General features: G+C 43.9%; 1 protein-coding gene across 2 annotated transcripts in view; it reads left to right on the top strand.

The window, feature by feature from the left end:
* The window catches only part of MINDY3 (MINDY lysine 48 deubiquitinase 3), a 115,687-nt gene that overhangs the window by 70,902 nt on the left and 18,993 nt on the right, over positions 1 to 25,792 (top strand). For both annotated transcript variants that reach the window (XM_066584942.1, XM_066584943.1), the window contains exon 12: positions 17,424 to 17,496. In XM_066584942.1, the coding sequence (XP_066441039.1) occupies positions 17,424 to 17,496 (73 nt within the window). The remainder of the gene's footprint in view (positions 1 to 17,423; positions 17,497 to 25,792) is intronic.

Raw genomic sequence — 25,792 nt, 5'->3', positions numbered from 1 at the left:
AGTGCGTATTGTAATGCACTCCTATGCAAACTTTCAGTGGCGGAAATCCCGCGGCGGGATTTCCGCCCGTGTGCAGGCGGCCTAACTTACACATGATAAACATGAGGAACAGGTCTGGGGTTAGTTCCTTAGAATGTGGGGCCTACTTGATATATTAAAGCCTGTTCAGATATGTATATACATATAGAATCAAGGATTAATGGCTACAAAATAGCCATAAAAATATTTCCATTACATCACTAGACTTTCCCGTTCTAATGTGGATTCACCCTAAAACTGATCTGCGGAAAACTTGTCACTTGGTTTTATACTGCTCTCCGGGGTCTAATTTTCATAGGAGGAAACTCCAAACGTGAAGGAGCCGTGGTTTCTAATGAAGGGGCCATTGACTGTATTTTGGAATTTTTTTAAGACATTCCACCAAAAAACAGCATTGCTCACAACGCAGGTGTAGTGGAGCTCTATCTTAGGCAAATGTTTGTCGCTGCGTTTCCTGTATCGAAGTTGAATCTTTAAGTCATGCCTTTAGGACAAGGGTTGCAGAGGAGCCAAAAAGCTTACAAAGTATGTTGGCCCTCATGCTTTGTTTATGATCTGAAGGATTAAACTTTCGGGAATGTTTTTGTTGGATCTCACCAGCCCTGTGATATCTTTTGCCTCCGGGAATAAACACTAAAGTCCTAGAACAAGTGGTATCGCCGCTCCGTTCAGATGTGCGACTACATGGCATGTTTATGGTCCAGCTATTGTTTCTACTTCTCGCGGTGCAGGGATGTTGTCTTCGGGGACGTGGTATTCATCTACAACGGTGCTGCTCGGCCGTGTTAGCGTTTATTGCCTTGTAAGGACATTTTTATTGTGTTTCTCAAATACTAGAAAATAGTCCAGGGTAGAGATTTAGGTTTTTATATTTTGGCAGAGGGCGTGGAATTTTATTTGGGTCCTTCCAGTATTTTCCTCTGGAGACTCACGTATGAACATTTTGGCTTTACTTGATAACATACCATTTACACAAAGCATGAAACATCTGAGATCAGCAAGTCTGATCTATGTGAATTACTTTTGTTAGCGTTGGATTTTGACAGCTTGCCTTTCTCCACTTTGTTTTATAAATAGCAGCGAGGACTTGGCGTCCCGTAGGAGACCTGTCCAGTGATCCGCGTGAAAAGAGCGGTGCACATGTAAGCTGGATTTGGATGCTTCCCTGGTTAGATTGTATCAGTGACGCACAAGGCCGTAGCGCTCACCGTTGAGCCACAATACTGCTCCTCTGGAGTCACAGCAAACTCTAGAGCTTCTACAGGAACACGGTTTAGGGGATATCTCACAACCTTTGCTACATCGTATCTGTTATGCCCTTGTAGATAATAGGTAGAACAGCTTAAGGGCCCTTTTTCACAAACGTATGCGCAAAAATGCTGGCGTAAGCAGTGAACGATGCACTTTTGCGTGTGTTTTTGCCCGTATTACTGTATTTCTTGCGCTTGCAGGCGCAGTTCACATGGGTGCAGGTATTGAGTGCAGATTTGCACCCCCCACCCCCCCCCCCCCCATAGCCTTCAATCTTAACTTAAGCTATCTATATATGTAGTGTGCTGGTTGGTTGTGTGAGCTGCTCAATTATGGTTCATAGCTCTTTGAAGGGGTCTTCCAACTATTACAAATCATAAAATGGTAGAGTTAGAAGGGACCTCCAGGGTCATCGGGTCCAACCCCCTGCTCAGTGCAGGATCACTAAATCATCCCAGACAGATATTTGTCCAGCTTTTGTTTGAAGACTTCCATTGAAGGAGAACTCGCCACCTCCCGTGGTAACCTGATCCACTCATTGATCACCCTCAATGGCAGAAATGTTTTTCTAATATCTAATCTGTGTCTCCTCCCTTTCAGTTTCATCCCATTGCTTCTGGTCTTTCCTTGTGCAAATGATAATAGGGCTGATCCCGCTACACTGTGACAGCCCTTCAGTTTTTTGTAGACCGCTATTAAGTCTCCTCTCAGCCTTCGTTTTTGCAAGCTAAACATTCCCAGATCCTTTAATCACTTCTCATAGGACATGATTTGCAGAACGCTCACCACCTTGGTAACTCTTCTCTGAACAGTTTGTCTATGTCCTTCTTTTTTTTTTTTTTTTTAATTAGGGGTGCCCAAAACTGGACACAGTATTCCAGATAAGGTCTGACTAAGGAATAGTAGAGGGGGATAATTACCTCACGTGATCTAGACTCTATGCTTTTCTTTATACATCCCAGAATTGTGTTTGCATTTTTTGCTGCTGCATCACATTGTTGACTCATGTTCAGTCTGTGATCTATTAGTATACGCAAGTCTTTCACATGTGCTTCTGCTTAGCTTAATTCTTCCCGTTCTGTATGTGTTTATTTTATTTTTCTTGCCCAGATGAAGGACTTTGCATTTCTTCTTCTTAAATACAATTCTGTTAGTCACCGCACACTTTTTGAATACTCTCTCTTCTCTGGTGTTAGCTATCCCTCCTAGCTTTGTATCATCGAGTGATCTGTGGGGATCCTAGTGAAATGCCATAATATTGTATGATGTTAATACTCCTGTACAGGATCAGATATTGACTTAGAGTAGAGAGAGAGGGAGAGATTTTTATTCTTTCTAGACGAGAGCTATTTTGCATACTTTTTCCCAGTAAGCATTGCTCTAAAGACTCCCAAGGAGAATTAATATCTTTTGTGTGGCTGCTAATGAGTAAGTAAGTGATTTTTAGCGATTATACTATCACAACAGGGTGTTTTGGTTTTTTTGCGTGGTAGCCAATGTAACCGTGTCATGGTTACTCTCCTTTTTTTGCAGAACTTTACAGACCTCAATGGTGTGAGATCACTAATAAAACGTCACTTACAGAGCAGTAATCACTCAACATGAAAGTCAAAGTGTGGGAATATTGCCAGATATGTCTTTTAAAATACGTGAATGAAGAGCAATTGGCCGAACATCATGTTCTTGTAAACTGTAATGAACAACTTGGATTGTTCCTGAGGACTCTTTTATCTAAATCTGCTAATCAAGGCTAAGTAGCGCTAGTGGTTAAAGTTAGCAGCTCATCGTAGTGTGATAAAATTGAAGGAAAATGCTTTTATACACCGTATGCTTGTATAATCAGACTTGCATGCACTCATGGGCAGACCTGGACAAGAGTCCTGTGCACATGGGCCTATGAGATCTCCGTGCATGAGAGTCTTCTAAACTGGGCAACCCCTATAATGCTGTGTGTATACACGGATGGCAGAAAGGACTTTTTTATGTGTTACAGTGTGTCCAACCGATTGGATGAATCATTCCCTAAATGCATTTGTGTTTTTAAAATACATTTTCAACCTGTGGATTGTTTTTTTTGTTTTTTGTCTTTTTTTTTTTTTAACCTTTTCCAATCAAATTTTGGATTCAGGGTTTCCTAAAAGGCTTTCTCTTTTTGCTGTTCTACAACAGTGCCATCTGCTGGCTAAAGCCAGTGTGTGCACCCGTGAGGCCTCAACAGTGGAGTGGTTGGCAATAGATGGTAAGAATACCCTGTTGGACGTCTTCTGACATTGAAGCTGTACAAGCTTCAGTCAGAATGTAGGAAGACGTCAGACGACGGTGCATTGGAAAGAGTTAAAAGGCCACTCTCGGGAATTTTTTCTTTTCACTCATGTGACTAGTTCCAAGTATGTATGTCGGCTAGTATAACCTTGGTTGGCTAAGTCTTTCTATCTGAAAATTCCCTTCAGGTGGATCATGTGACATCTGAGATTTACGTGTCTTTGTGTATCATTCAAGAGTCAGTATGTCGGTCTTCCTGTTTGATGAAATTACATGGACTCTACCACACAAGCTCTTCACTGGGGGGAGGCCAACTCCTATTAGAGTTGGTGTTGATGATTAGAGGCTCCTGTCACACAGTTAAAATGAAGGAGATGATGGCTCGTCCTCCTTGATTGTAACTTATGGTCTTAACTTATTTAGGGAAATATAGTGTAGAATGTATTAATTACACTGTCCTCCTAGTAGGCAGAAATGGTACTAACTCTAGCTGATCATGTGATGCTGTTCTGATGCATCATGGGATTGCTAGCACATCTGAGTGCGGAGTGCTTTTTTCCCCCATCTTTGGCTACATACCTGTTGGGGTTTTTCTTCCTGCGGCATCTCCTGGACGTGCAAGGATTCTCTGGGATCTTATATCTTACAAGCATACTAGGATCATCGGTGCAAGCGGGTACATTTTAGGGGCCCCGCTTTGCACCAGGTGAGTAAAACCTTATTGTTTTTTTATCGGATTGTTTGGTGGCGCGGATCTTCACTGTATATTAAAGAGGTTGTCTCGCGCCGAAACGGGTTATTTTTTTTTCCATAGGCCACCCGTTCGGCGCAGGACAACCCCAAAGGATGTGTTAAAAAAAAAAAAATTTTATTACTTACCCGAATCCCCGCTCTGCGACGTCTTCCTTCACCAAGATGGCCGCCGGGATCTTCACCCACGATGCACCGCGGGTCTTCTCCCATGGTGCACCGTGGGCTCTGTGCGGTCCATTGCCGATTCCAGCCTCCTGATTGGCTGGAATCGGCACACGTGACGGGGCGGAGCTACGAGGACCAGCTCTCCGGCACGAGCGGCCCCATTCACCAGGAAGAAGACCGCACAGCGCAAGCGCGTCTAAAAAAGCAAGAAGACATCAGAATTAGACGGATCCATGGCGACGGGGACGCTAGCAACGGAGCAGGTAAGTGAATAACTTCTGTATGGCTCATAATTAATGCACGATGTACATTACAAAGTGCATTAATATGGCCATACAGAAGTGTATAACCCCACTTGCGCCCGCGAGACAACCCCTTTAAATCTATTGTATAATACTGTCATACTGTCGTGTCATGACAGTTCTCTTATTTGGACTATAAGATCCTGGGTAAGAGCGCGGAAGAAGATTTTTTTTTTACCTCTTTTAGCACAGCATAGAGGAAGAGAAAACAAGGAAAAATATTAGCATCAAGATGATGTCTGATAGGTATCAGGCAGGAGGCTGCACTGCATGGAAGTGAGCACAATATTCTTAGGACACTTGCAGTGTGGAAGGCAATAAGGTGAGGGGAGCAGGTATGGAAAAATGTGTTTTTGTTTTGTTTTGTTTTTTTCCCCCTATGGAGTGGCCATTTTAAAAATGGTGTGCTTGTCAAAAAGAGTTGTCCAGTTTGACAAATCATTTAAAAATGGGCATCAGCCAGCTTTATATTTCAAAAACAGTGCCACCTTTTTGAGCTCTATGTAGTATGGCAATTCACAGCTTCCAAATGTTGTGCAGTTCTCAGTATATGATATATAAGGCCAAGATCAGATCAGATTGCCATTTTTTCTATCCTATGAGGAGCTAAATTGTGACACGACTGGATATACTTGCCAACTGCTGCCTGTGTAGGAAGTAATTTAAAGGGGTGGTCGTACAATTTTTACAGCTACCACCTGACTACTGTAGCCAATCAGAAGTCACATTGGTCATCTGCAATATTCCTGCCATTGTGGCTCCCATTATCCGAGCGGTGATGGCCAGAGAACGGGACTTGACTGACTGCTGTGGCCTCTGATTGGCTGCATTGGTCAGGTGGTATCCATTCAAAGACCAGGAGGACCATGGATCTGGATTGCCAGGACAGGTAAGTACCGCTTCTTTCATTATGTTAACACATTTGAACCTGCAATTGAAAAACATTGTCTGGCAACCTCTTTAGGTTGATACATTTATGGGTGTGGGAAATGTGTCATAGGGAGAACTACAAACTGCTACTATGTTGGAACCAACGGAATACGGAGAACATATTGTACAGTTAGTGATGTCTTACATATAGTATATCGGGGGCAATTTATATGGTGACTGCTGTTACAGTAACTACTTCTAGAGCCTTCATAGCGGAGTTTATAGAATGCCTGGCTGTCTTCCTGTAGTAGCTTTATCTCCAGCTTCACATGTAACTAGCGGAGTATTTCATTCAAGGACAGGAAATAAGTCAGTGAATAAATGCATTGATTAGATCTCGTTCAAACAGCAGGAGAATAAATAAGCCCTTCTTCTTAGACCTAAATATAACTGTTGAATAATGAGTACGTGAAAATTTGTTTTGAGGGTTCTTTTTATTTGGACACGCACTAGGATTTATAGGTATCGCGTAGATAACCCTAGGCTGAAGTACGGTCAATGCAAAATTAAAGCTCTTCAGGACTGTTAGGCTTTCTGTTTTCTTGTCCTTCTACGAAAGCAGGAAAACTGAGTGCCTGATCCGTCCTGAGACAGAAACGAAGTGCGCCAGATGGATCCTATTGACTATAATGGGGTTCTTCATCTGGCTTCCGTCATGGGACTTTGGGACAAATCTGTGAAGTTTGAGAAAGTGTGAAGATAAGCCGAAAGTGTGTGTGTCGTGATTATTCTGTTCCACCGTAGCGAATAGTCTCATATTTTGCCTTTCTATCACAACCTCTGCTAGAATTTAAGACCACATCGTACAGTTTTTTGAACTTCACCATAAACCTACCGCGCCATAAACTAAGTTATGGTGGTGGTTGGGGCGGTGACGGAGAGCCAGAGGGTGTAATTTTTATACCTCTGTAGGTGCCCCCTTCCAGGTGAAGATTGGCGTGGTCTTTTCACACCACTGTGCACATGCACCCCGTGGACTTCTGTAGGAGAGCGCACACACAGTGCTCTGAAAAGAGTCCAATTTTCAGACCACATGCGGTCTTCATCAGGGAACAGCACAGGAACTGGGGAGTGGGTGAGTATAAAAAAAAATACATCCCTTGACTCCCCATCACTTCCTCGAACAGAACAACTTGGTGGTGTTTCGAGATGACCGTTTCCACTTAAGTTTTCATGTGTCCAAACATTAGAAGACAAAAAATGCTCTGATTCGTAACACTTAACCACTGCAAGGTGGTATGGACTTTGTCGGCTGGATTCCCAGGTCACGGTACCCAGAAAAAGCCCACTAATTAATGGTGAGTATCTAATGCTAGGAACATTAAAAGCACGACTGAGCCTCTCGTGGCGCAGACTGTTAAGGTAGCAGAAATGCAGTCCTAACCCCTGGCTCATGAAGGCTGCAAGTTCAATCCCCGCTGGCTCAAGGTTGACTTTGATCCTTCTGAGCTCGTTAAAATGAGTACCCAGCTTGGTGGGGGGTAATAAGTAAATTACCTGAAAGTGCTGCAGAATAAGTTGGTGCTAGTTAAATAACAAGTAGAGGCAAAGTCAAGAACGAAGCCAGGGGTGATCACCTGGAAAGCCATCAAGAAGCGACCAACCAGAGGGTGAGATGAAAATGAATCGAGAAGATGGGCCAGGGGTCAAAATAAGGAAATCGATCTACAAGTGTCAGCAATCGCTTCTAGAATTTGCCTACATCTTGCATCTTCAAGGTCAGAGTCAACTAGGACAAAATAGCATCAAACAAAGCTTAGAAGGGTCATATCTCGTACACAGAAAACAGTATCCAGCTTGATGTACACTTTTAAAGTTGCTGCATGCGGGCATCGTCAGAGTGGGTTGGTCGTCATGGAGCCATAATACAAACTGCCACGGGCAAGGCAAGATGAGTAACAACCATCTTCAAAAATCTCAAAAAAACTTGACGGGGCCAACCAAACATTCAACTATAAATAAATAAGTCTCCACATTAAATGCATGCTAAACAACCAAACACATGTGTTTACCTCTTTGTGGTTGGACTAGATATGAGTCAACGTAGTCTTCTGTTGGACCCAAGATCTGTATACCAGCTTTGGGACAATAGTTCGGCACTTCTCCAACATCTCAGGTTTCTATGTTTTTGTACATTGGGTTTGACTAAATTTAAGCCTGTTTCATTAGAACTTCTAGTGACTCAATTTGTTCTCCAGCTGCCGCTTTCTCTTGGTTCTCTCCATTGTTCCAGTTTTCTTTGTTAGTGAATTTCAAGATGATTTTGCCATATGTTTAGTTCTAGAAAGGCTAGAGAAGCAGTTTGCATTTCAACTTGGGAAAACATCATTAGAGATTTGCCACTCATCTGCTAATTAGCCCCCTGTACATAATATTTTATGCTGTAGAGTTTACATTTTTAAGCTTTTTTTTGTTGTTTGTCCTATCCAGTGCTTCCAACTTCTTTTGTTCCATCTTGGCGCATTTCTGCATATTGATCTTGTAGTATTCTGTTTTGCTGTTCTGTTAACTGAAGCTCAGACTAGGTGTTTATAGTACTATAAAAAAAACAACCACAAAATGTGCACAAATGGATCTTTAACCGCAACCAGCTGAACACACGACCATACATATATGGCTGCCCCTCTCTAGCCAACAGGGTATTGGATATAATGTGTGACCTGCCAAAACCACTATGCCCATACAGCTGTAACTCTGTATTTGACCATCTTTTTATGATGAGGGTCTGTATGATCATCAAGAATTTGCTTTTTGGGTTTTTTTTAATCATTTTAACAAATCTTGTTGTATAGAGATTCAAAGAGTGCTACAGGGACCTCCATACACAGATCCACACTGCTCTCCAGCAATCGAAGGTTGACCCCACCGGAGGCTTTATTGTGGACCTTGTGGCTCTGACCCTATAAAAAAAAAAACTTTAGACTTTAATACTAAAAATGCAGTGCTTGCAAAAAAAAGATAAAAAGACAAAATTAAATGACATGCAATAAATGCAAAACTGTTATCAAAATAAAATGGAGAAAAAGACAGAAACCTAAACTTACAGCAAGTTCTTGGCATCTCCGTTACTGTGGGTGGAAAGAAAAAATATTAATTGGGCACACTCTTAGGCCTCATGTCCACGGGTGGAGCGGATTCTGCAGCAGGAGCCCTGCGGAAACCATTTGCGGGTGATCACGGATGTACGCAATCTGCAACCCCCCCCCCCCCCCCTCCCAACCGTTTCCCCACTTCCCTAACTCATTTTAACCTTCAAATCCGCAATTGAATTGTGGATGGTCCGCACCCATTGACTTCTATTGAGCCCACTCGCACAGAATCCGCACTGAAATGGAACATGCTGCGTTTTTTTCCCACAGCGCTAGGTCCGCAATTCGGCATCCCCAACTGTATATTTAAGCATGCGGATTTGATGCTTCCCTATGGGCACTTTGGCTTGCGAGTTCCGCAATTCAAATCCGCCCGCGGACATGAGCCCTATATGATCAAGCTGTCCTCATGAGAGATGAGCGAGCATACTCGTTAAGAAACAATACTCGAGTGAGTATCGTGCTTTTCGAGTACCTGCCTGCTCGTCAGAAAAGATTCGGGTGCCGGTGGGAGGATCTCTCTCTCTCTCCCACCCCCTCCCACCTGCTCACTCCCGCAACCCACCGCTTACCCCCACCAGCACCCGACTCTTTTCTGACAAGCAGGCAGGTACTCGAAAAGGACGATACTCGCTCGAGTATTTTCCCTTAACGAGTATGCTCGCTCATCTCTAGTCCTCATCAATTTTGACCCTGTCACATTGTCCCGCATACCTTTCTTATACTCTCCACCTGGCCTTGAGCTATGTGCTCACCTCCTAGTCCATTACGAAAATCGTTGAGTTAGGACTGGACAATGAGGTAATGAGGGGGAAATACAATTTATATTCTAACAGTCCATTTACTTGTATTTCCTCCTACTAGCTGGCGATGGAGGATGCTCAATTTAGACTAGCAAATGGGTGAAACTCTAACTTACAATTAGTTGTTCGGATCTTAGTATTGCCTGAAGTCTGACTTGGCGATGGAATTTCATTGTTGCCTCCAGCTATTTTCTTTCTCATTCTGATGGAAAACAGTTTGTTCCACTCTGGCCTTAGAACTCTCCCCAAAAGTATTTATTCAGTGTCCATAAAGTGATTCTTCATAGGAGGAAGCAAGTTTTGGCGATAGTCACTTCCATACGTGACGGCATGAAACTAAGAGCGTCGTGCTCTTCAGATGACACTTTCTTAGAAAGGAACACATTGTGATCCGTCCACCGATCACACAACACGGCTATTCTCTGGTGGGATGACTGAGCGGCTGTTCTTTCCTTAATGTTTAGCATATACAGTATTAAGACTGATAAAACACGTACTCTGATTACCCCCCCACGAACCTAGAAGGCGAATTTGGCATAAATACCGGTGCTTAATAACCCATTAACATTGTGACCTCTGATATAGCTGGTGACAGCCCCAAGTCCTTGTATGACTGCATGTACTTAGTTAGGATCTATTTATTTTTATATGGAATGGACGCATGCCAACTTCTGTAACACGCGGAAAGTCTTCCAAGATCGATCCATTAAACAGACTTATACTAGACATGGGTAATAGATAACCAGCATGGTGTTCTATACGCGGGTGGCAGTCGTCATTTATAGACACTGTCATAGCACCAGAATCTCTTTCCACTTTTACATCAACGGTTTGTTTGAAATGGGGAATGAATGTGATCCAGGATAGTCCAAACAAACCCGACTTAGTGTGCCGAGATAGATATATCAAGCCGGCACTTCTGGAAGAATCAAGTTCACCTCGGAGCATCTGTATAAATCTAGATGCGATCTACTCTTGTTGCTGAGAAACTCGACTTGGAGTACTGTGCAAAAGTTTTAGGCAGTGTGGAAAACATCTACGAAGTAAGAATGCTTTAAAAATAGAAGTGGTAATAGTTTATTTTTGTCAATTAACTAAATGCAAAGTGAATGAACCAAAGATATGTAGATCAAATCAATATTTAGTGTGACCACCTTTTGTCTTCAAAACGGCATCAGTGCTTCTAGGTACACATTCACACAGCTTTTGAAGGAACTCAGCGGGGAGGTTGTTCCAAACTTCTTGGAGGACTCAACAAAGATCTTCTGTGGATATTGCTGATTCAACTCCTTCTGTCTCTTCATGTAATCCCATACTGACTCGATATTGAGATCAGGGCTCTGTGGGGCCATACCATCACTTCCAGGACCACTGGTGGTTCTTTACTCTGAAGATGCTTCTTAATGACATTGGCTGGATCTTTAGGGCTGTTGTCCTGCTGCAGAATAAATTTGGAGCCGATCAGACTGCTTCCTGATGGTATTGCATGATGGATATGTATCTGCCTGTATTTCTCAGCATTGAGGCCACCACTAATCCTGACCAAATCCCCAACTCCATTTGCAGCCCCAAACTTACAAGGAGCCTCCACCATGCTTCATTGTTGGATGCGTTTACTCATTTTTGTACCCCTCTCCAGCCCTTCAGGGGAACAAACTGCCTTCTGTTGCAGCCAAATACACTCTGTGTAAAAAAAAATAAATAAATAAGTAAATCCAGCCCCTAGAAGAAGTTGGCGTTTTTGCTGCAAGACTCGGCATGCAGTTCCATCTCCGGCAGATATGTAAATGATTAGAGCTGTAGTGTGATTAGATGACCGGTCTTGCCACCTGAGGCCCTAAAAGTGGTTTCCCCCCCCCCCCCCCCCCCTTGGCCCATAAAAGGCTCTCAGAGGCTCCTTGTGTGTAGTGACCTCTTCTTCTGGCTGTGTAGAGCTTGTTGACCACTAGACGCCTCTACACCACAGAGAAGAGATTTCACCCAGTTAACAGAGTTAGAGAGGGGCGCGTTATTGGATACAAGAAGTTGGATGGTCGTATCGACGAATTGCCCGCGACCTGGGCCGTTCTGAGCAGACTATTAAGGAGGTGTTTGGGACCAGTGGATGCGTGAAGGCAAACCAACAAGCTATGGCTTTGTCTGGTGAACTTAGGAGGTCGATGTATTTTTAAAGTGGTTGTCCCAGAAGATAAAATGCTTTATCCACTCCAGCAGTGTCTGTCCTGGTACCAATACCAGGTCACATGGAAATGCCCTTTCTTAGTCATCAACGTGCAATGACCTAACAGACAGTTTGGCTGATTTCAGTAACTAAGCTAGCTCCATTCTCAGTCTCTGCATTGGCCGTAGCAGAGGAAGAGGTTGGCTTAAGTTATTGAAATGTGTAGAACAGCCAGTCCCTTCTGGTGATGTGACCGGCAAAGGAAGAGCCATACCACATGACCCAATATCTGAAAGTGGGGGTTCCGACACTGCTGTAAAAGGTATGTATTTTCCCTTCCTGGACAACTCCTTTAAATGGCTGGCATTGAATACTACATTTCTCCTGCCATGGAAAAATGATCAGGAGATGAGACCTAAAGCTCATTTGGCTGGACGGAGGGGTCATGGGGGATGGGGGGGAGCAATACTCGCAGTGATCAGCTCATAACCACAACTGCTCTCATGTTCAATTGGATTGTCTACAATGAGGTAGAGTAAGAGTATAAAGAGTGTTCTGAACGTCATAGAAGCGCTGCCACTAGGGGCGCTGTGCTGACACCCTTATAGGATGATTATAGCATCTTTGTTGCATTCTAGCGTGCGGGATCGGTTGGCGCTATACAAGTAAAGATTCTTATTTGTTTTGTTCTTGTTCTATGCTGTGCTATGGGTATACAGTAACTCGTGATACTTGAGATGCGTGGAAATCCTTGAGAATCATTTATATGTTTGGCAAGATGGAATCACCTAGAGGAAACTGAAGTATGTGGATTATTTGGAATTTTATAATGCATTGGCCATGAGATTTTTTTTATTAACCTTTTTGTGGCCTGAATGGATGTCAAACAAGACTACATATGTCCGCTGCACAACACTAAAGAGAAGCAGGTTTTCGTTTTTTTTTGTTTTTTTTACTAAGAGAATTTTATTGATGTCTATGTGGATAGTTTATGTTGCATTTTTTTTCTACTGTTAGTTTGCACAGTAATGTAGAATTCAGTGTGGACAACAGATGCAGAACTCATCTGTATGGGAACGCGAAAACATCCCTTTGATGCCATTTGCCAGAGTGTCAGAGGGGCTTTCACAGCTTACACTAGGCCATACACCTAAGATATTGTAGTCCTCAATCATTTGTGGGACTGTTTATATGAACCATCTCACCAACTACAATAGATTCCTTGAGTCGGAAAACTTAATTCTATAACATGGAAGGTGATAAATAAGTCATACTCCACTCCTTAAATGTTCCAGTCCAGTGCCGATTAGAACCCGACAAGAGCTGGTAGTGCTCACATGCACAATTGACAGTGTGCGACCATTACCATCTCCCTCCTGGTTTGGAGCAGTGGTGACCGGAACGTTTGCACTGCGTGGGGGACACTTAGGAGGTCAGTATGTCTTATTTCTTTATATGACACTACTCTATGACTTGCCCCAAATGACATGGTCATCTGGATTCGACAGCTTTTGATTGGCTGAAATTTTCCAAGACTGAATCAGATTGCTTGCAGATTGTTGTCCATTATCAGTAGTTCCGTTGCAAACAATCGCTCATAGTAATTTTGCAGCCGATGGCTGCCCACAATAGCGAGTCTCAGTCATTTCGAGTGACCGTTTTCTCAGGTGTATAGCAAACTTTAGTCTGTTTCCAACCTGAGGATAAGTGGTGCCCAATGTTTTTATCAGCCACTTGCTCTTCTATAGATATGTTTCTATGAGCTCTACCTTACCTTGTGCTTTCTGTCACTTCTGTCCCTTATTTTCTTATAGGTTTGGGCTAATGTTGGACAAATTTTATGTTTAGGTTGACAGTTTTTTTTCCCCCCAACCTCCTCATAAACTTGCGAGTTCGGATGGACTTTGTGTGCATGCTTGTTTTGATAGGGAAAAGAAAATGAGCTACTGGATTTCCAAGGGTAGCAAAGAGTTGAGCGTGTTGAAACCCAACATGTCCGAATCTTCTATCACCAGACATCAGACAAGATGACAGGCTGCCACCATACACATTAGATCATTGGCGATTTCTCTTTCAATCCACATTTATTTCGAGGGGTTGTGACAAGCTAGAAGTTATCCCCTTGCCACAAGATAGGGGATAACTTTCTGATGGGGGTCTGACTATCATGATCCCTACCGATTCTGCAAACCAGGGTCCCAAAGACCCCTGGATGAATGGAGCGGCGACGGAGCATTTACACTGATTGTTGAGTGCTTGAACTTGTCTATCTCTGGCAGTCCAATTTGAAATGGAGTACTGGTGCGCATGATCGACCTCCGGCTATGCACGCGGGGAGCTATAAGAACTCTGTTCTCTTGATCGTTTGATATCCCAGTGATTGGACCTCCACTGATCACAAAGTTATCTTATATCTCAGCACAAGCCTTTTACTCTATATGGCCATTGTTTTGTATGAACTTCAAAGAAACCTATCTCCCAGATGGAATTCCTTTAGATGGAGAATACAAAAATTTAGTATGGCACCGCTTGATATTCAGAATGAACCCGGCTGCACACCATATAATACCAAACACAGAAGCCAAAGAGTCAGATGTGCACTGCTCACCAAAACTAGCAAAACTGACGATCTTTATTAACGTGTATGCTCCAAACATTTTAAAAACATTTGAAATGGCTTCCAAGAAGAGCCGCTGCAGAACACTACGGTACTATTGTGCCTTGTCACCACCCGGAAGCTAGGAATTTGAGAGGGCTTGCATGGAGGAACGCCCCTAGCTCCCAATTAGCTGAATTCGTGAAGGTCCTACCAGCGTCTGTAGTGATTTTTGCCTGGCCTGGAGGGTTAGGGTTCATTTTTCTGTTAGGCTTCCATTATGAGCTATAAATGCTTATATGTTACAGCTGTAACATGGAAGCATTTAGAGGTAATAATCTAAGCCTAATAGGAAAACTAACCCTAACAATCCAGGGCAGGCAAAAATCACTACAGACGCTGCTGCTATCACTGTCCCCGGAGCAGGCGTCCCCCTTCCATCTCCCCTGGGTAACCACTATCCGGCACCCGTACATAGTGGCAGGGCAACTGACCACCGGGGTGCAGTGTGCTCAGCGGAGGAACAGTGCACTTTGGCAAGCGAGGAGCGGAGGATTTCAGCCATCGACGGCGAGACAGACGGCTGCAGCACGTGGCACTTTGGCAAGCGAGGAGCGGACCACAAGACTATGACTGATTACAAACCGCGCAGCGCTGCACTTTGCCCATCAGCTGTGAGACGGACGCCATTGTAGTCAGCGCAGGTGAGCGACCCGGTGTCTTCACTCTCCACCAAAGGACCGCTGCGCTTGGGCAGCGAGCCCAGAAAAAGTATCTTCCCAGCTGGACAACAATACAGCAAATCGGGAGTTAGGGGTGTGATGGGCGTTCCTGCATGTAAGGGCTGTCAAAACCCTAGCATCCGGTGGTGACAAGATACAATAATATCGAACACTACAGGGTGCTTACCAATAAATAAATGGATAGAGAACCTCATTTGGGAGTTATATTACCTCTTCCCGGCATATATCCCCTATTTGCTATAATGGTGCATCTGTAAGGCACTTCTGAGGGGCCATGGACCCCACGCGTTTCGCCTGGATCGCTCATAATGTTTCTGTTCGAAACCCTGAATAGGTGTGAATGCACCGTTTAGCACTTCACAACTGTGTGTGTCTATTTTTGAACATTTAATGTAACTATGTGGCTATTTTTTATACTATTTATACATTTTGCACTATTTCAGATTGTTCTTCATTGGTAAGCACCTTGAAGTGTTCTGCTCTTCTTCTAAGCTATTTTAAATGTTTTAAGAAATGTTTGACGCATATATGTTAATCAACATTGTCAGTTTTGCTAATTCTGGCGATTAGTTCACATCTGATGCTTTGGTTTTGTAATTCTTTAAATAGGTTATTTGTGTCCTGCATATTCAAAGCAGAACTAGTAGGTATAATTGTAAACCCAAGATGGCCCCAAAAGTGGCAGTCAGTAGGCTGCAAAACTGCGCACCGCACAGATTCATCCTTGCTGTGAATATTCTCATTCACATGACCCTTAAAGTCCTGATGAATGACTGACTACCCTTCCTCCTTGACTCTAAAGGTTGACGTACACATTAGGGGAATGTTGGCTGAATGCATCGGTTTTGGTGGGACAAGTTGACCATTTTGTGTCCTGACTTTTCCTTGTTGGCGGAGGAAAGAAGGTTTCCATTCTAGCGGACACTCAGCTGAGCATGCACGTGTATGGGGGGGCTTGTTGGGCCAACAGCTGTCGTTTAACCACCTTGAAGCTGAAAATACACAAAGAACATGCTAATTTCAACCAGATGAACTTATGATCCCAATCCCACGTTCCCATTGGAGACAACCTGCTACCAGTGTGGTCTTACTCCCTTCTCCTCATTGAAATAACCATGCACACTGGGTCGAACTGAGTATACATGGAGAAATATATTCTCTTGTGACGGTGATGATCACACCTCTTGGGTAATTTAGTGGCTGCCATTTTTGCTGCTAGTTGAGCCTAGATATGACATTGCTTATATTACAATACTAGTAATTATTAGGACATTATAGTACCAGTGTTTTTAGTGGTGCCACACAGCTCTGCTACATGCACGTCACACACACAGCACTGCTACATACATAGTTCAGTCCATTCAACAGGGATCAGAAGCTTCACAGCATCGGAGAGGAAGGACCTGTGATGACGTCACTGTCATGCTCCGCCTCTGATCACATGACTGTGATACTCCCTACTGAGTGAGTGACTTACATGCTTCGCGCTGATCACATGACAGTGACGTCATGAAAGATCCTGCATTCTTGTGCAGATTAAGGGGCGGACTACAAACCCCATGTGGCCTCAGTTGCTATGGCATACTAACGAACACCTAGCCGGACAGCATCCGTGTGTGAACAGGACCTGTGATGATGTCACTGTCATGTGATCAGGAGTGGAGCATGTAACTCCCTCATTAGGGATGAAGGACCTTTTGAGGACTTCCCCATCATGTGATCAGGGGCGGAACATGTAAGTCACTCACACACGGACGGACAGGTCGTCGTTAGTAGTTTGATAACTAGTACTTGTTAATTTGTAAGCTCTCTGAACATTACTTTACCTTCTCGTCCAGGCTAATGTAATTCCACTACGTTTATCTGCGTATTAGTACATTTTCTGCACCTCTTGCCATCTAACATAAGTACTTTGTAGCCTCTTGTTGTCCAATTCTGCCATTTGTTCGAGATCTTTGGAGAAACTGCAGAGCTCTCCAGCCTTTGAAGAGTTAGTTTTTCCCCTAACCTCATTCCTCGTCTGTTCTTTGTATTCTGTCTGTCCTCTTCACCTCCTGCTTAGGAATTGTCACGTTATTTATGGAGGTTCTCTCTTCTGGGGTTATGTCACTCTGCGGCTCTATAGAGTTCCTCCATGTTCCCATACATTAACCAACAGCCTGCGATACTACTTATGATGTGTAAGCATTTCAGATGTTTCCACCGAATATATTGGATTTGTGGTGGGAGTACAAATAAAAATGTCATGTTTCCTTTACAGGAACGATCTATAGCTACTAATGTACAGATAAAAGCCACCGCAATAATGTCATCTATGTCTGTCTTCCAGGAATTGACTCTAGTTGCCCCTGAGTCGCCATCAGACCAAGCAAGACGAATGTTCCAAACCTACGATCCAGAAGGTGAGTTTATGGACATACTGGTAGATAAATGGATTATTTAGAGTTGATTTTGGACAATCTCTATGATTGCATACAGTGTAATGTCCAAACAAGGATGCCTTTATATGCAATGCAGTACAATAGCACTCTTTAACCCTTTCCAATCCAATTTGTACCCTGGTTTTCCTAGGGAGCTTACTCTTTTTCTGCTGTTATACACCAGCGCTATCTGCTGGCTAAAGCCAGTACTGCATGAGGTGACACGTTGGATTGGTTCCGACAGTAGAGAGGCTGGCAATATACAGTAAGAGAACCCCAACGGGCGTCTTCCAACATCGGAGCTGTACAGCCTTAAATCCTAATGTCTTCAGAGGTCAGACAGTGGATTGGAAAGGGTTAATAGGGTGCTGTGCTTTAGGGCTTATGCACACAGGCGAGAATCTCGCGTGATGCGACATGTACAAAGCGCACACGACTATGAAAAAAACAATTAATTGAATAGGCTTATTCACATCAGGAAATAAAATCGCAGCACGTTCTATCTTTAACCCCTTAACGACCAATGACGTACCGGTACGTCATTGAGTCGCGGGGTATGTATGAAGAGAGGTTGCGTGGCAACCTCTCTTCATACAGTGCGGGCGTCAGCTGTTTAGAACAGCTGACACCCACGGGCAATAGCTGCAAGCGGCCGATCGCGGCTATTAACCATTTAAATGCCGCTGTCAATTCTGACGATGTTCGGGGGTCCCACGCGGCCCCCCCCCCGCGGTGAGATCGGGGGAGCCGTGCAGGTGTCATGGCAGCTGGGGGCCTAATGAAAGGCCCCAGGGCTGCCTTAACAGACTGCCTATCAAGCCATCCCTGTGGGGTGGCTTCATAGGCTGCCTGTCAAAAAGCAGTATGACGTAATGCTATAGCATTACGTCATACTGCAGGAGCAATCAAAGCATCGCATATTAAAGTCCCCCAGGGAGACTTCAAAGCAATGTAAAAAAAAGAATCAATAAAGTTTTTTTATTGGAAAAAAAAAAAAGTTGCAAAAGTTTAAATCACCCCCCTTTTGCCATATCTATTATTAAAAAATCTAAATAATAAATTAAAAATATGTATTTGGTATCGCCGCGTCCGTAAAAGTCCGATCTATCAAAGTAGCGCATTATTTTTCCCGCACGGTGAACGTCGTCCGAAAAAAAAAATAAAGAACGCCAGAAATACACTTTTTTAGTTACCCTGTCTCCCAGAAAAAGCGCAATAAAAAGCGATCAAAAAGTCGTATGTACTCCAAATTGGTACTATCAGAAACTACAGGACATCCCGCAAAAATTGAACCCTTGCTGAACTACGTCGACAGAAAAATAAAAAAGTTATCGCGTGCACAAAATGATCGCAGAAAAAAATTGAAAAAAAATAAATGTCTTTGAAAAAAAAAAAGAGGAGTATAGTAAGAAAAAAACTATACAAGTTTGGTATCGTAGTAATCGTACCGACCCGTAGAATAAAGTTATCATGTCATTTTTTTTGTGCTGTTTGTGCGTCGTAGAAACAAGACGCACTAAAAGATGGCGAAATGTCTTTTTTTTTTTCATTTTACGCCACTTAGAATTTTTTTAAAGTTTTCCAGTACATTATATGGTACTTTAAATAGCACCATTGAAAACTACAACTTGTCCCGCAAAAAACAAGCCCTCATACAGCGATGTGAATGGATAAATCAACGAGTTACGATTTTTTTAAAGGGGGGAGGAAAAAACGAAAATGGAAAAAGAAAAAGGGCCGCGTCATTAAGGGGTTAAAGCGCCTCACCCATTGTTTTTAATGGGACCTTTAAAGACCTCGCTTGGCACTCGCAGGCCGTGTGATGTGCATGCAAATACATGCAACGTGATGTTTCCCATTGAAATCAATGGGAAACACTTGCGATTCCTTGAAATGCGTGAAACAAGCGCCTGAGGATGGCTATTTCGCTGAAGTGAAACGCCTCACATGGGCGTGAAAAACACAAGTTGGAAAGTGTTTGCCCGTGCAAACGTATCCTTAGAGAGCCCTTTTTTGTTAGGAGAGTCCTCCAACAATAAGCAGATCATAAAGTGACTCGCTGGTACGTCCAGCAATTAGACACAATCTGTTGGGAAACGTGGCAGTAAGACCTCGTGTCCACGGCACGCACGGATGCCAAGTGAGGAATCCCGCAGCGGAATCCACCCCTGCCCGCAGCCATGGACATTTTCTCACCTGTACGGATGCGGTGTGGGTCCTCTCCCAACTGGCCGGGTCTTCTCTCTTCTGCACTGTGAATGCGTGGGGGAAGCGCCGGCCAGCGTGCCATGCGTATGCGCAGTGCATTTTTAAAAAAATAAATCTTCTGCTTTCCCGCTGATCCACGGCACGGATGCAGTGTCAGCTGGCAGGTGTGCCGCGGATCTGACAGCTTCCATTGTCTTCAATGGAAGCCGTCTGTGCGGAAATCCGCAGAAAATGGAGCATGCTGCGTTTTTGTCTTTTCTGTTACCGCGCGTGCGATCCGCAAATCATGAAAGAAGACATCCACAGGTATGTAATTACCTGCGGATGCCCAATGATTGTCTGTGGACTGACTGAACTGCGGATCGCACGTGCGGATTCCCCAATTCAGTTATGCCCATGGGCATAAGACCTTAGTGTTTAATTCCCTGCAGCACCGCCAGCTGAGAAATTTATTATTACCCCATTTTCATTGAAATGAGCGAGCCGTCTGCATGATGTGTGGCTGTGCCATCCCTTTAGAGAAAGAAGCACTCTTTGTAGCTGCCAGTCTTTGTTTACAGCTGGCCAAAATGTGCCCCCTTCAGCCAATCAATGACCGCAGGGATCAAGTGCCATGCTGCTGGCATCACTGATTGGTGCCATGATCCCAGGAGTATGACATGTAACTGGTTGCAGTAACGACCATACTGAATCTCCCAGGAAAAACTAGGTGTAACTGGCTGTTCTTGTTTTTTGTTGTTTTTTAGTAGAATAATGCCTTTTAACTAGAGATGAGCGAGCACCGAAATGCTCGGGTCCGCGTTATTCGAGTCGAGCTTTTCATAAAATTCGAGAGCTCTACTCGAGTAACGAACCCCATTGGCTACAATGGGAGATTCCAGCATTTTTGTATGTGGGACGCCGGGTCCCGAGCTTTTTTTTTTGTTTTCTTTGTTCGTGTCCCCCTCTTCCCCCCCCCCCTCTCTCCCCAACAATTTGCCATTGACGCACGCTGCGGCGGGGAGGGGCCAAAACAGGCACATCACGGCGGGGAGGAGCCAAAAACTGGGGCTGGGCCGAACATGGCGTGATGCTCGTTCAGGTAACGAGCACCATCGAGTACGCTAATACTCAAACGAGCATCAAGCTCGACAGTGTACGTTCGCGCAACTCTACTTTTAACCCTTTGCTTGCCCACCATATATCTCCTATGTCCTTGCAGGAAGGCGCTTCAGTAGCTAAAAAAAAGTATGAGAAACATTTTGCTACTAATTGCGCATACATGGGGGTCATTTTTTTTCCTTCAGAAATGTCATGAGATGATGACTATTTGCCCCAACGAATCGCCCCTCTGCAGCTAATTAGGCTGTTTATTGACTCCGCAACCCAAATGCCTCCCATGGGTCATCAGAACCGGGCTTACGGTGCTTTAGCTTTGGTTCTGATGAAATGTAGGGGTTTGGGACACTGCGTCCATAATAAGGGACCAAAAAAGCAGCCATTTTACCTCCTTTTTGAAAGCGGCCTAAGTTACCACATTACATTAGATTTAGGAATATACAGGGTAATAGGGTTATGGAAAGTATATACCTATATAATCCCCAATTTGATTAGATTTTGGAGAGGTCATTCGGTTTATGTAGGAGGGGCGACGCTCAAGTTCCCATTTTAGTTACAAATATGAATGTTCATGCAGTTTATACCAATTAGTGTTTTATACAAAGTGGCATGAAGGTGGTCGTGTGTATAAATCAAGTTGTGTTTTATACATGGCGTGCTGTGCCCTCTTTAAAAGATTAGTCGCTGACTGCGGCGCCCGCTGTATGTTTTTAACACATTGGTGAATGACAGCCCAATATTGCACGGCTTGGGTTTCAGGGCTTTTGAGCGCACAAGCTCATGTTGATGTAGAGGATTGTGGTATCAATGAACTTTTCTCATATAGTGTTTTTAAATAGTTTTTCTATGTATACCTATACTTGCCTGTAACTTTTGAGGTACAAATTCATGTTTTAATGCGTTTGAAAACTCATTTTTGTCACAAAGTTACATGAAGGCGGACATAGCTGTCAGCAGCCTGTCAAGGCGATTACAAACAGCAGGTTGTCTGACTTCAAGACATATATAGGGTGTGAGACTTACTTTTTAAGGTGTGTAATTTATAGGTTGTTACTTTTTTTTTTTTTAAGTTTTAGCTTAAAACCCGATTTTTGGTCTTTCCAGTTCTGGTGATTTTCTGAAGATATGTGCATATACAGATAGGACTAAGGTATATATGAAACCTGCACATTTTTGTATTGTTCAGCTAACCTGCTCAGTCACACTTTTAGCCACTAATATCAATTTTTAAGCATTTTTTATCAATAAAAAAATTACACTGACGCAAAATTGCAGGAGGGCGCCTTGTGTATTTTGTGCTGAATAGAATTTTACAGCGTGCCAGGGGTCTGCTTCCTGAAAATTGATGGGTATAGCGGGGTTAGGGTGCATTCACACTTCAGTTCAGGCTGTCCGTTATAATTCTGTGTCTTCGTTCTGATTTTGGAGCAGAGAAATCGAATTAGGTTGGGCTCATACGAGAACAAGTTTACTGCACGTGCTAACGCGGTCATTCGCAGGCGATCAAATACAGCGCCTTACGTCGTTTTGCTCACATTTGCACGTACGTATTGCGGAATATGCGAGTGCACAAAAAAAAGAACACAGCATGTTCTATTGTGCAGCGTATTGCACACGAGAGAACCCATTCTTCTTACGGGCAATCGACGTCGCCCATACTCAATTCTATTATGTATGGGTGGCATATCTAGATGACGACGCGTGTGAAATGCGCCGTCACGGGCGGTACAAAATCGCTGTGATAGGCCGGCTCCACATTGGTAATGCCCTGTGTGACTCAGGCCTCCTGCCCAAGGGCAGATATATGCTACGGAATCCGCAGCTAATACAACCCAGACAACCCTTCCTGGCAGCGTAAGACCTCAGCGGGAAGAATAACCACACAAGTGATGTTTCCGACGGCGTCCTGGACCCGAGGCCGCAGTCTGTAACCAGAGTTGTGAAATGATTATTGTAAACTCCGCAGGCATCGTGTAAATCACTCGTCCTCCAGTATATATATGGCTGCGGTCAATCACATCTTATGCTAGCAATATAATCAGAATTCTAGAGAGTCTCAGCAGACGGTGATGTAAAAGGAAGCAGAAATCAGATTTATATCTTAAGTCGCTAGAAGAAAAGCGAGTGTGTGTCTGGAACACAGCTGCTAGCTCAATTAATCCGACATTTAATTGACTTAAGAAACTCGATCAGGCCGCGCTCGGGCTCTAATGTGGCGCGGTATGGCCGCTGAATGGTCTAGCAGATATTTTCATAGTGTAAATGGCCTGATTTGGGCGGTTTTGGCCCCGAAGTCTGTATACGTTATATACACATCGATAGTTTTTAAAATTGTTTTAGCACAGGAAACCAAAAAGTTAGGCCGCTTTCACAGCTGCGGGCTCCGTTCAGGGTTTACGGATTCCTAAGGCTGCAGTCACACGAGGCAGAAATCCCTTGGAAATCTCGCCGAGTGACCGCACGGAAGTATTGCAAGTTTTCCGCGGCAAAAACACCACTACAAAACCCATGCCGCTCCGCACAGGTTTTGAAGCGGCTTGGATGCCTGTATTCTGCTGCGACCATCTCTCCCCATAGAGAGGAGAGAGGCCGCCGTGGAAACTACGATACAATTAACATGCTTTGAATTCCTCGCGGCACGGCCGCTTCAGCACAGCTTGGCTGCAGCGTGTGGACGACATTTTTGCAAGTTTTGCCCACTTTGCTGGTTAGTCTCGGGTATAAGATTGCCAGCGGAATTTCCGTGCGGAATGTTTGCATAGAAATTCTGCATCAATTCCGCCCCGTGTGAACCCAGCCTAATGCAGGCGTGAAAGCAGTCGTAGACGCGGCATTCTGAAATGATTTTTATATATGTTAATGGTTACTTTCGGTTAATAATGTTGCAATAAATTTTGGCCCGCTACATTCATTTTTAAACCCTCTGAAATTAGGAGCAGATTGCAAGCTGGTCATCAAAGTTTTCTCCTTGTGAAATATTGGGTGCGGTTGGCTGAGAATGTAAAGGTCCACTTAGACACAACGATTCTCGCTCAAAATTCGCTCAAAGCAGTCTTTTGAGCGATGACCATTGCATCTAAATGCACGGACATTCTTGCGCGATTCATTCCTTGCTCTAGTTTTCTAGAATTGATCGATGAACTCTTATCAACGCAGTCGGCAGAGTTGATAAGAATCTTACAGCTCGTGTCCCGCTGGTAGTTCACAGCGGGACACGAGCTGTAAGTGTGGAGAACAATGCAGCTGTTTGCTTATGCAAAACAGCTGTATTGTTCACCAAGTGATAGCAGCGGTATCTCGCTCCACCTGCATAGCTCTTTATTAGCTAATTAGCTACTATAGACTATACAAAGATGATCGCTCAAAACTGTCACTCAAACTGACGTTTGAGCGATTTTCAAGCGATCATCTATCAATGTAAATGTGGTCTTAGTCTGTGGCATGATTGGTCGAATTTAGCCAATTACTTATTTTTGCATTGCTCTCCCACTTCAGCGAGTTTAGTCTGGCATGTTGGTGATGGGATCGTTTGTATCAGTGGTCCCATGGATGACTGGTCTGACTGATGAAAATCTTGTGCTTATGATTGGCTTAAAGGGAATCTGATAGCTTTCTGCCTGCAAAGCCTTTACTACATGCATCCCGTGGGCTACTAATTGCCCGGACTTGATGGAAGGACTTGTTCTCTCATTATGAGTGTTTGCTGGAGTAGGTGTGGAGAGTAAGTATAAGCAAGGCACCCCCAGATTCAGCGCTCCAACCCCCGTGAGCCCATAACTTTATGGGGTTCATAGGAGATGACAGATTTCCTTCATCACCAAGCTATACTGAAAGGAGTGATGCGGGAAGCAGATGGTTACTGCAGCCGGGCGCCGTGTGCTGCTGGATCTGGCAGCCAGCACAGACTCCAGCAACGAAGGGGTAGCGGATTATAATGATGCATCTTAAAGTGGTTTAATTTTGCATTTAGTAAGAAGCTAATTTTAAAAAATGCAAAAGTGTCTATAGCCTGAATAAACGCCATGAATTACATACAGCAGCGGTGTGAACAACTGGCATCAAAATTCAGTTGCATGTACAGTGGGAAAGTTTACTCATTACTTGACTGGTTTCTTGATATGAATGTTCTATTAACCCTTTCCAATCCACTGTCTGACGTCAAAAGACATGATTAAGGCTGTACAGCTCCGATGTTGGAAGACGTCCGCCGGCGTTCTCTTACTGTATATTGCCAGCCTCTCTGCTGTCGAAGCCTATCCTACGTGTCACCTCATGCAGTACTGGCTTTAGCCAGCATTTAGCGCTGTTGTATAACAGCAGAAAAAGAGTAAGCCCCCTAGGAAAACAAGGATAAAAATTTGGATTGGAAAGGGTTAAAGGGGAACTCCACCCAAAATCTAGAGTTAGTGGCCTAGGCTGCTGCATAACAGTCTAGCCCAGCATAGTGATAAATTGGTGTCACTCCTACAGGCAACAGAACGTTCTGTAGGTTGTAAATATATGCACTGCTCCCCACAAATTCTTCAAAGGAGTTAACAAAAACTACTGTCATGGTATTTCCCTTCTTTTCTTGTAAATGCTAATGACCCTGATAGTACTGCCTCTCGGACTCTTCTGGTCATTTCTATGAGCACATGGAGCACTACCTACATAAATCTTCCTGTCCTTTCTGTGGGCACGCGGAGTACTGCCTCCAGAACTCTTCCTGTCATTTCTGTGGGCACGCGGAGTACTGCCTCCAGAACTCTTCCTGTCATTTCTGTGGGCACGGGGAGTACTGCCTCCCGGACTTTTCCTGTCATTTCTGTGGGCACAGGGAGTTAACGCAAACTACTGTCATGGTATTTCCTTTCTTTTCTTGTAAATGCTAATTATACTGATAGTACTGCCTCCAGGACTACTTCCGTCATTTCTGTGGGCACGGGAAGTACTGCCTCCAGGAATCCTACTGGCATTTCTGTGGGCACGGGAA

The sequence above is a fragment of the Eleutherodactylus coqui genome, chromosome 12, assembly GCF_035609145.1.
Source record: "Eleutherodactylus coqui strain aEleCoq1 chromosome 12, aEleCoq1.hap1, whole genome shotgun sequence".
In the NCBI taxonomy this organism is placed as follows: Eukaryota; Metazoa; Chordata; class Amphibia; order Anura; family Eleutherodactylidae; genus Eleutherodactylus; species Eleutherodactylus coqui.
The sequence above is the reverse complement of the archived record's forward strand: the minus strand, read 5'-3'. Positions and strand labels throughout refer to the sequence as shown.